We start from the raw sequence: 12,222 nt of genomic DNA on the forward strand, positions 1-12,222 counted from the left end.
TAATTTAACCCTTAACTCATCTTCAAACCCTAATTTGAACCCCTAATCCTGTCTTGAAACCCTAATTTGAAATTCTAGTTGTTTTTTAACACAACACCAAGATGGACAGAAATGCATCCAAAACATAGGGGAAGATATAAAAGTGTGTCATTTCAATAACCGATGATCTGCTGTTCAGTGCTGCACTTTGATTGGCCAGTTTGCATTTTAAGGGCGTGGCTGAGCAAAAGGTCATATACTATGTATGGGACACCAAGAGTGAACATTGAGAGCCAGTCACTTACAAATAGCAAAGACTAAAGACCATAAAATAATACAAACAAACACCACCATTTTGTTTTTTGCTGCAGTAAAGAAGCATTACATGTTGACATGTACTTTACATGTAGTTTACATGTCATTTACATTTTATTGGCATGTCAATTACAGTACCAAAATGAGCTCGCGGAAGCCTCTGCGGCTTCACCTTGATATGTTAAGACTCCGTCAAAAGTGAGCAGTCACCGACTGTCCAATCCGTCGCGTCACTCTTGTCAAAAAAGGCATTCCAGTCATGGGGACTGGCGGTCTGAGGGGCTCTGCTTCAAGACGAAAAAAAAAAAAAAAGCCCCCCCCCCCCCCTCTTTGCTGCATGTTCATCGTCCAACCCTGGTGAAAATGTTCTCACACAAAATACTGAACCTTTGGTCCACATTTTTTTATATATAAAAATACAATAAATGTTCTTTTTATGCAGCCCCCCCCCCCCCCCAACCCGTTTCAGTATAAATATGAAAGAAAAAAAACTATTCTACTGTGCAAGTGACAAGAAACAAACACACATTTTGACACGTGATGATCGAGGGTGCGGAGGTATTTTTCCTTTTTCTCTTTTCTTTAACAAACTGCAAGTCATCAAATGGACTAAAAAGCCGCCGTCGAAATGCGCCATGAGCGTAGAAAATTTGCATGACACATTGCTACCTGTTCCTGGGAAAGAGACACTCCTCACTGGTTTGTGTGTTTTCAACAAGCTGCCATGTTGCTGCAGTGCATGGAAAGATATGTTGATTTGTTTTCCTACAAAATGTCCAAATAAAAGTAAGGAATTCTGCATTAAAGACATTCACTGGCATTTCACTGTAAGTTCTCAAAAGGGTTGAACTTCGACAACCACAACAGGCGGCGTAGGCGGAAAAGCTTTCAAATTTAGTGTCGGCCATCTGAAGGGCCTGTCTCACTGAGAGTGATGGGAAAATGAAGCTTTATGAGGCACTTGCGATGTTTTGACTCTTGGCTTAAAAGATAATGGCTACTGCAATGAAAATTGATTTAATTTCCACTGCATCTTTAAACCAAGAGTGTCATCCAAATTAGTCAAAAATGATCCCGAGTGCTTCATGAAGCTTCATTTTCCCATCACGATTTACCATTTGGCCATTGTCGGCGACTCGATGATGTTGCCGACCTCCTGGAGACTAAATGGGTCGCCAGGAAATTGTGGTAAATTCAAGCATGATTGGATTCAGTTTTGTTTGGGTGAGCTTTTGGACAGGTCTTGGAAACGCCACACAGACTAATTCTACGACTGCTGAAGACAAAGGGGACATCGTAGAGACGTCTTAGCTACTTCATGGTGACCATCTGTTATTAGGTACCCGCATCCGGTCAACCCACATTCGGCAATCCATCCAGGATACCCATGTCTGGCCATCTGTCCAGCAGAACCGCATCCACCTATCTGCTTTTGAATAATATCTGTCTCGGACAGATTCCCAACAAGGGCGACTTGGCACTTGGCCCACTACTGCAAATAGTGTGCGGTGATAAGATTATCAGGTGTGCCACAGGAAACTATCTGATTGCACCTAATTAGCTTGAAAACAATGAATTATTCATTACATATATATTAGGGGTGTGCCAAAAAATTGATTCTCATAAGAATCGCGATTCTCATTTAGTACAATTCAGAATCAATTTTAAATGTCCCAAAATCGATTTTATTTAAATTATTTTATACTGTCTTGCCTTTGTCTGTGTGTGCCTTTATTTGGAGCGCTGTTCATGTTGTACCCGATTTGGCCACTTAGGGGCAGTGTGGTTCCACGCGGTCTGATATACTGTTAAGTTGTAGCCACATAAGAGAGTAGAAGGGAAAAGTCACGATCAAGTTATTCCAATAAAAGTTTTTTTTTTTTTTGCAGTGTGGAGTCGTTTTTTTGAGTGATAAAAGTGCCGCGAGTAGCGCGCTAATTAGCATTAGCGAGTCAGACTGGAGTAGATCCTTACAATTCCTTGCACATCTATAGATTGAAGCAAAAAAATCATTGTCAATCAAATCATTTTGAAGCAAAAATCATTCTTAATCGAAAATCAATACTGAATCGAATCGCAGACCCAAAAATCGGAATCGAATCATGAGACATTCAAAGATTCCCACCCCTAATATATATCTTTGTTCACTGTTCATGCCAGCGACGCATAATGACCTAAACCATTAAACGCTCTTCCAATTTGTGAGTAAATTGAGACGGGATCGTCATTATTTCAGTATTCATACTTATTAGAACTTTTTTTCATTGGTGGTGTTCTGTTATCTTAAATGGATGACTTGGCTCAATAACTGTTGGGGAAAAATTAGTTCGAGGAACTAGCATCCGGATATCGGTGTCCGATTGGGGCTCATTTGGGCGGTTTCTCTAGTCCAAGCTCTGACATTTACCCAAAATGGCTGACTTCCTGTTTAATTTTGGACATGGGTACTTGAAACTTTTTCCGGTGTCCTGTTATCCTCTCAATTTTGTGTTGATTGCTTAAGAGTGGTGGCCAGTATGTTTTTCAACACTAGATTAGACTAGAATGGAGCAATGTACCTTAGTTTAGTTCCTAGTCGGAATTCACTCAAAATGGCTGATTTTCTGTTAAATTTTGGATGTGGGTCCGCAAGACTTTTTGTGCGTCTTGTTATGCTCGCTGAATTTCATGTTGATGGCGGGAGGCACCCTTGTCGGTGTTCACCCCCAAATGACCGCTTCGACACAAAATGGCCGACTTCCTGTTCCATTTCAGACATTACTGGTAGTCCTTTTTCATGTGTCCTACCATGATAAACATGGCCATTGAATTTCATGTCAGTTGGCGCTACCGCATGCATTTTGGGGAGTCGTGAAACACGTTTTCACCAAGATGGAAGTTCAAGTTCATGTTCCCCAAAAAGGCGCGTGAAAGGTGGGAAGTGCTCTTCTTCTTTGTTGATTGTAGTTAGCGCCAATCAGCATGTATATTGCTAACATCGACGCATGTGGTTTTGCCTTCACACGTGAGTCTGCATCCTCTGTGTGTGTCTCTGCGAGTGGTCAGAAGGGGGCGACGAGTACGAAAAGCGGGTTGCCGTGCCGTACTTCCCCAGCCCCGCTTCGGGGCTCTGCTGCCCCTGTCCGCTCCCCGGTCCCGTGGGGTACATCTCGTAAGCCGGCCCCTCCTCTATGGGTGGCGCTAAGGCCATGCGGTAGCCGTGGTACTGCGAGGGGTACCCGTAGTTGTCGTAGGCCAGCTGGGTGTTGGCGTCCAGCAGCCCGCATTCCGGGTAGTCCCCTGGCGGGTTGGCCGCTGCCTGCTGGGCGGCGGCGGCCCGGGAGAGGGTGCTGAATTGGGCGTAGTTGGAGTGGGACATGCGTGACGGGGGCCGCGGGTCATAGCAGCCAGCCCGGGAGCCTGGCACCCCGCTAGGGGGGACCGCGCCGCTGGGGGTGGAGGTCGGGGCGGCGGACACGGCACCACTGCCGGCGCCGCTGCCCGCACCGTTGTTGGTGTTCGGGGAGCGGAAGTCTCCCTGGTAGTGGACGGCACGGGACTGAGGGCGAGCCTCGTCGTGGGTGGTCGCTCGCACATTGTAGTAGCCGTTTGTTGGATCCTGAAATCACAAACACAAATATTAGCCTCAGAAAACTAACGGAAGACTTGAAACCCAAAACTTGAGTTTGAAACCGTAGCTTGAAACTGTGTCACAAGCTTGAAACTCTAACCCTGGCTTAAAGCCCTAACCTGAGTTCGGAATGCTAACACTAGAATGACAACCTAACCCTGGTTTGAAACATGAATTTGAAACCCTAATCCCTCTTTGAAACTCATTATTGAAACCCTAATTTGGAACTCTAACTCTTGATTAACTTGAAACTAATTTGAAACTTGAAATCCTATCTCTAGTTTGAAACCCTAATGTTCAGTCGAAATCTCAACTCTAGTTTGTGCTAACCCTGACTTGAACCCCTGATTTGAAACCACAATACCTGTTTGAAACCCTAACACGATCTTGAAACACTCACTTGGAACCCTAATTCTGTCTTGAAAACCGAATATGAAACTTTCTGAAATGCTAACTCAAGTTTGAAACCTTAATTTGAAACCCTAACTCTGTCTTAAAAAAACTAATTATATTTCATAGCCCTAAAATAAAACCTTAACCTTGATTTGAAACTCCAATCATTGTTTGAAGTCCTAACTCAAGCGTGAAACCATAATTTGAAACCTTAACCATGATTTGAAACCCTAATTGAAACCTTCACCCTGGTTTGAAACTTTAATCTAAACCCTTAAATTAAACCCTAACCCTTGAAACCCTAATTCGGAAATTTAACCTCCGTTTAAAACCCTAAACTTCACTCGAAACCCCAAACCCAGTTTGAAACTCTCACCCTAATTTGAAACCCTAATCCATATTGAAACCCTAATCCATATTGAAACCCTAACTCCAGTTTAAAATCCTAAACGTAGTTTGACAAGTCTGTTTGAATCCCTCATTTGCAATCCTAACCCGAGTTTAACATCCTAACTTCAAACCCCAGGCCTTGAAAGGCTAACCCTAGTTTGTACCCCTAAACCCGATTTCTAAGACTCACTCGAAACCCTAACCCTGGTTTGAAGCTCTAATTTGAAACCCCAGGTGTTACCTTGAGCTCGTAGTCATCGCGCGTGTCGCTCTCGCTGCGCACGTCCTGCTTGAGGTCCATGTCGTCTTTGAAGGGCTGAGTGGAGGGAGAGAGGGAGACAGAGGGCAGAAACTAAACCGTCAAACGACAAAACACACAGACGGAGGGAGAGAAGGAGGGACGGACGTCGAGAAAGGAGGAAGACAGGGAGGAGAACAGAGTTTGATCAAATGCAATTAGTTAAGCAAATAAGGGTGAGTACCGATACCAGGTATCGTCATCAGGCCGATACCTGGCCTTATTTCAAGGTATTGGCGCCACGTTTTATGATCAGGAACTAGAAATTAGAAGAATAGAAAATTGGCATTCATTTCGGGCAATTTTAAGGGAAAAATGCTACAATGGGATATATAGGTCTTTCTCTAAAATTACCTGCCATTGGTTTTGGGGGGATTTATTTATTTTTTGTATCAAAAGTATTGGTCTAAAAAAAATGTGGTATCAAACATCACAATATTTCTTTATTGTATTATTAATTCATTAAAATAAAAACAAAAATATTTATTTTATTTTTTTAACATTTACACATTTCGTCATCGGGGGAATTTTTTTGGGCTCAAAAGTATCGGTCTAAATGGTATCGAACATTCCAATATTTTACATAATGCATTCTTTATTCTATTATTATTTAATTACAAATAATAACAAAAATAAGAATTTATTATTAAAAATAAACGTTAACTGATTTATTGTAAATACTACAAGTATTTTTTAAATATTTAACAATTTTGTATTTATGGTATTTGAATTATGTAATTGAGTAACATTATTGTTGATTGTATGTAATACAAAATAGTAGTAACATAAACAATTTATCTAGCATTTTCTAAAATACCATTAAATAATTGACTAATGAATTGGGATGAAATTACAAATAACATAAGAAAAGGAGTACATTGTTTATTACCAACAAATGATTTTACACATTTGACATGTACGTATTTCATTTAATTCCAATTAATTATACGTAAATCAATCATTTATACTTTGAAAATGTTTGACTAAAACTATTTTACACATTTACATGGATTGTTCAAATTATTATAAATTATAAACAATAAAAAACAAAAATATTTTATTTTAATTTGTGATTGGTAAAATATGTTTCCATTTTTCCTACTACATCTACAAATGAGCAGGCCCATTTGTCTGTAAAAAAAAAAATCCAATTTGACAACAACAACAAACAAAAAAAGCCCAAAGTTTGCCCAGGTGTGGCGTAGTCGTTTTCTTGCCGATCCGTCAAGGTGCGGGCGCACTCACCGAGTACATGGCCTTGACCATGCGCGTGGCAGTGGAGACGGTGGCCGCTTCCTCCTCCAGGCTGTGCGTCTCCTTGTTGACCGTCTCCACTTTGATGTCGGCTTTGCCCAGCGTCACACCTCGACGACCTGCAAGAACATTTGCAGGGTCACAACGCCACCACTTCAAGCTCCACACTTTAAGGTTCGCCAAGTCGAGAGTTGGGAGCCAAAATGCTATCAGTGATTTTTAATGATCCTTTGAAACCCTAACATGACAAAATGAGGGTTCCAAAAACAGAGTTAAGGTTCAAAACTAGGGTTTGGGTTTCAATAACCAGCAATTAAAAACCTTAACTTGAATTGATACTGGCTTCAAACCCAAATGATCAAGTAAACATTTCATTTGAACCCCGCAACGTACTTTTAAACCCTGGCTGTCTTTGGGAAGCTTAACCCTAGTTTGAAATCCTAACCAAATTCAAACGCTAACTAGACTGTCCAATTTGAAACCCTAATTTGACACCTTAAATGGAAACCCGACTTGACACACTCAATTGAAACCCTTAACCCATTTCATTTGAAACTTTATTTTTCCAGCGTAGTTTGAAACCCCAATTTCAGAACTTAATTTGAAGCCCAAGCTTGAAACCCTTAGTTGCCGTCCTAATTGGAAACCTTCCTTGACATACTCAATTGAAACCCTAACTTGACACCCTCATTTAAAACCTTATTTTTCCACCTTAGTTTGAAACCTCAATTTTACACTTTTATTTGAAACCCTGACGAGTTTGAAACCCTAACGTTAAGCCTTAATTTGAAACTCCAACATGACACCTTAATTTGAAACCCTAACTTGAAGTGCTGATGAATATTCACAAATCTAAATTCTATTCTTTTTCATACATTTCTCACTCTTTCAACTTCAAACTCGTCAATTCATTCAGGACAACCAGTATTTTTCACATTCTCAAAATTTCAATTTTTTTTTTTACTAATGGATGCATTTAAAAAAATGTGCATGCCAGCTCTGGCATTCAATTTTTCTTCAATTTTAATTAATTGCACAGTATTGTGGCATCCACACACAATTTTTACATAAATTGCATTCTTTGGTTGGATTTGACATTATGTGTATAACGGGCAGAAAATTGTCTTCTGCTGCTTTCTTTATCAGGCATATCAACGATTATTTGAAGAATACTGAGAGGTTGCCGCGTGGGCGTTTGGAGGCTGTTTGCCACGTTTGTATGAATATTCATGAGTCTCATTTGAATAGAGCGCTAAAGCGGACGGCATATGTCGCCGAAGCTGAGTGACGGATACGAGAAACTCACTGCTTTTGCGTTGGCGGTAGAGGAAGAAGGCGAGAGCCAGCAGCAGCATGAGCAGCAGGATGCACGAGCCCACCGTACCCCCGGCGATGATGCCCACCGGGACGATGTCTGGAAAGCGCACGGAAAGCAACAAAACATCTGAGATTGCACTAAGGTTATACCATGGGTCAAAATACAACAGATGCTGCCTTAAGGTAACATAGGTCAACGCAAAAACTGAAACGGGAAAATAGAAATTCAACAGATGTTGCACTAATGATTCCAAGATTCAAACAACAAAGATTAACTGAAGAACAGAAATCCAAATCATTACAATAATACCCTGGAACCCCCAAAGACGATTTTTAAATCAAGTAGTCGTTTGTAGTAACGTCAACCCAAAAATAAGAACGCACAGCGATTAATTTAAATTAAACAGACTTATAAGAGTTTTTTTTCACTAAGGGGAAACCTGAACAAATTAAATAGAGCTGTCAAAATTAATCGATTAATCGACAAGTAAGCGATTATCAACTTAATCGGCAACTATTTTCATGATCAAATAATCGTTTGGAGTCTCTCTTTTTTTTTTTATTGTCCATATCCTCTGATTTCAGCATATCAACAGGAAATGTTCACTGATTTCTTGTCCTTCATGAAAGAAGACTGATTATCTTCCGCGTTTAATTCACTCCCAGCCATTTTCACTGAAGCAACCCCCTTCGCTCCCGGCTGGTTTACTGGATTTTGACTGATTTTGCAAGGCCCACAGAATATTGTGTTCTATTGCTATAAAAAACATGGAGCCTATCAAAAGAAAGATTAGAGTATTTTTTAAGTTTCATCATTATTCACAAATCTGTTTAAAACAGTGGGGAAAAGAGCCTTTTTGCAACATGGCCCTGGCTGATCTCTTATACTCTGCTGCCACCTGCTGGCCGTTTTTTGTAATAACACTATTGCTTTAAGTGACCTCTTCTGGTCAGAGGCTGCATCAAAGCCTTCTGTATGCTCTAGCATAGAAAAAACATAAACAAATTATATATTCATTTTTAGAACCAAGGCAATATTTAAAGAAGAACGTTTTTAAATGTTTTGCAAACATCTGCTTTTGATTTGGAAAACAATGACCGAACCGGTAAAATAGTACAACATTAATCCCCCTTTTTTGAATCACTATATGAAGTACAGTAATCAGAGAAAAAATGCTTTTGTAATACATTTTAACGCAAAATTAAAATGAATCAGATTAATCGATTGAATAATGAATAATTTCTAAAAATATTCGATACTCACAGCACTAAAATTAACATCAACCTAAACAAAACAAATAAACAAATCAAAACAAAATTGCCTTTTGTTTCCATACCGGTCTCCTCCAAGGTGATGATCATGGTGCGGGGCCCGAAAGAGTTCCACGCGGTGCAGTTGTAGGGCGAGTGGAAGTCCGACTCCATGACGTTGTTGATGGTCAGCGTGGACAGCACAGCCCCGCCCTGTGACGGCGGCTTGCTCTGCTCTACCGTGTAGCGCTCCATGAGCGTCCCTTTCTCCTTCTCCCACACGTTCTCCTTCCACGCCCACACCTACAACACACACACACACACCCACACACACACACACACGCACGTCGTTGAAGGTTTATGTACCTTGTCGACTCGCCATTAGGGATGTGGGAAAAAATAAGAGGCAGATTCGCGGCAAGGTGTCATTAAAATTGACCACGACGTGCTGGCTTGACTTGAAAAACGGATTTCAGATTCTCAAAATGCGCACGTTGTAAATGAGTATTGTATTCAAATGGGGGTGAATCGGATCACATTGCAGTGAATCACAATGTAATCTGAGTGAATCGCATTACATCATAATTGATGTTAATCATATGGTATCGCATTATCACATCGGTGTTGGAGTGAATCATACCGTACAGCGTTGCAATTGGAGTGAAGTGCATAATCGGAAGAGCGAATCACATTGTACGGCGGATGGATTGAATTGCACGGTGCCACGTCAAAATTGGAAGCAGTCATTGTCATCAAAGTGAATCGCATCATAATCGGAATGAATCGCACTGTTATTGGAGCCAATCGTATCGTAAATATAGTGAATCGCATTCTAGTTGGAGTGAATCATGATATCACGTCGGAATTGGACTGAATCATACGGAATGGCATCATAACACGTTCCATCCCATCGTAATTCAATCCAATCGTACTGTAATTGGAACCAATCCGATCGTTGCTGGAGTGCATCAGTTTGTACAGTAATAGCAGTCAATCGTTTAGTATTGCACCAAATTGAAGTAAGTTGAATTGTATTTGGGCTTTTTTGCAACAGAATCAACATGAATTGTATTGTAATCGGAATTAATTTTATGCATCTCATCATAACTGGACTGACATCACAAATGGTTAATGTCACATGACGGATTGTATTACATTAAAAACGGAGTGAATCACATTGCAATCGAAGTGTATCTTTCAAGAGATACTTTTATTCTGCAATTTTCAGTAGTAAAATGTTTGTGTGTGTCTAATTTGATAACATGACTATTATTAGGGATGTCAGGCGATTTTTTTTAATGGTAATTAATCGCATTACTTCAACACAATTAATCACAAATTTTATATCTGTTCTAAATGTACAATTAAATGTACAATAGCTCAGTGTTCTAGTGGTAGAGACTGGGAGGTCGTGGGTTCAATCTCTGGCCGGGTCATACCAAAGACTCAAGCATTAAGGGTTGGAATGGGGGGAGGGGGGTTAGATCACCAAATGATTCCCGAGCGCGGCCGCTGCTGGTGCTCACCGCTCCCTCAGGGGATGGGTCAAATGCGGAGAATGAATTTTGCCTCACTTAGGTGGGTGTGACAATCAGTGAATCTTAATCTTAACAATACAAGTTTTTATACTTTTAAGATACAAGTGGGAAACAATTTTAAACTAATAGAAATATGGCTGCATCTTTGAGTCATTAATACAGTAATTTCATAATTCATAAAAGAGATGTACTGTAAAAAACGAGTATTTTATTGATTTGTGTTGGTCATTTTTCTGCCACTAGATGGCATAATTGCATTTTTAAGACGTTGATGACATCTCAGTGCATTTTTCTTTTCATATTAAGAGCTATCTAATCTTTAACAAAGTAACTTGTGAAATTCTGCATATTTTTTAAATTGTAAAACACAACTTGACTCCAGTCTCCACAAATATATGCATTGTTATTACATTTATTACCGCAAAATTTTGACGTGGACGCACGCTTCTGCTGCGTTGCGACCGCAATTCCCCCAGTACAGGCTTTCCAAGTAAGGGGCGGTCATTAATCGTGCATTGACAAAATTAGTGGCATTAAAGGAACTTTAATTCTCTGGGCCCGGCGACGCGGTTCGGGGCCTGTGGGCCGCCGGGGTGCCCGGTGGTTCCCTCTCCCCTCCCCCTTCCTCCCCCTTGCTGCCTCTCCCTCCTCGCCTCTCCCCGCCCGTCCTCCGCCTCCCTGTCCCCTCTCCCTCGTCGCCCTTCCTCCTCCTCTCCCCCTCTCCTTGCGTCCCTGCCGCTGCCCCCTGCCCTTCTTGTCGTCCCCTTCCCTCCTCCCTTCCCCTTCCCCGGTACGCCTTCCTTCCCCTCCCCTGGGCCGGGGGCTCCATCCATGGCCCGGGTCTCGGTGCTATGGGGGCCGGCGGGGGTGGCTGGGGTTTGGTGTCGTGCCCGCCCCGCTCCGGTGGGCGTCCTGACACCTCGGGCGGGACCCAGTATCCGGGGGGCGAGCCCTATCGCCCCGCCGGACGGGTCCCATATGCCCGCCGGGGTCCTGGTGGGGTGGGTGGGGGCTTGGTGGGCCGGTGCGCCTCCTGCCCCCGCCCGGTTGGGGGGGGCCCGCTGGTCACACCACCTCTTAACTCACTACACTAGGTTTGCACAATACACTTTTATAGACATATAGGGCACATAACACACTTTGGGGGGTGGGGTAGGGTGGAAACACCGTCTTCACCCTACAACTCCCCTCTAATTTTAATACACCACACAACTTGTGGGTGGGGGGGGGGGGCTTGTGGGGGTGCCATCGGTTGGGGGCCGCAGTATAGAGCAGTGCTGCGGTCCCCTGTCCGTGTCGCCACCCCCCCGCCCTATCTATTTTTTTTAATGCACCACATACACTCAGCAACATGCTTGGGTGGCGGGTGGATCGGAGCGTGGGAATATCATTTCCATCGGCTCCGGTTCACCTGCTCCTAATTTTAATGCACCACACACACACACTTGTATATACACTGGGTGGGGTCACATTCACGGTTTAGGGGTAGAGTTCGCCAGTCGGCGAGCTGGCGGACTCAGTAACAGGGGTTAACTTTCACAAAGAACGCTGGGGTACCGACCGGGGCCTTTCCCCGCTAGGCCTGGGGTTCGGGGGTGTCGGCCGTCCTCCGGTGCCCCCATCTCCCCTTCTGCCCCCGGTGTTCCGTACCTCCACGCGGCGGGGGGTGGGGTGGGCGCGGCTGCCCTCTCCGCTCCGCTGTCCGGCCCCTCTTCGGCGCCGGTGCCTGGGTGCGGGGGGTCCCCGGGGGCTGGGGGGCTGCCGGTTGGTCGGGGTGGGGTCGGGGGGGGGGGCGGCTTTGTTGGGGGGGGCGGTGGTGGGGGTTGCGGGGTGGGGGGGTGCTGGGGGTGGGGGGTGTCTGGGGGATTGGGGGCGTG

The 12,222-nt window shown here is 43.2% G+C and overlaps 1 protein-coding gene across 2 annotated transcripts in view; it reads right to left on the reverse strand.

The window, feature by feature from the left end:
* Positions 1–607: 607 nt before the first annotated feature.
* Positions 608–12,222, reverse strand: part of kirrel1b (kirre like nephrin family adhesion molecule 1b) — an 87,921-nt gene continuing 76,306 nt past the window's right edge. The window contains exons 11-15 of one of the 2 annotated variants that reach the window (XM_086077300.1): positions 8,894–9,110; positions 7,546–7,653; positions 6,231–6,358; positions 4,929–5,039; positions 608–3,892 (exon numbers count right to left, since the gene is read on the reverse strand). In XM_086077300.1, the coding sequence (XP_085933426.1) occupies positions 3,293–3,892; positions 4,929–5,039; positions 6,231–6,358; positions 7,546–7,653; positions 8,894–9,110 (1,164 nt within the window). In that variant the 3' untranslated portion in view covers positions 608–3,292. The remainder of the gene's footprint in view (positions 3,893–4,928; positions 5,040–6,230; positions 6,359–7,545; positions 7,654–8,893; positions 9,111–12,222) is intronic. The other variant, XM_086077301.1, reaches the window with a different exon arrangement.

The sequence above is a fragment of the Leptonotus elevatus genome, chromosome 1, assembly GCF_054856555.1.
Source record: "Leptonotus elevatus isolate MCC_2025b chromosome 1, RoL_Lele_1.0, whole genome shotgun sequence".
Lineage (NCBI taxonomy): Eukaryota > Metazoa > Chordata > Actinopteri > Syngnathiformes > Syngnathidae > Leptonotus > Leptonotus elevatus.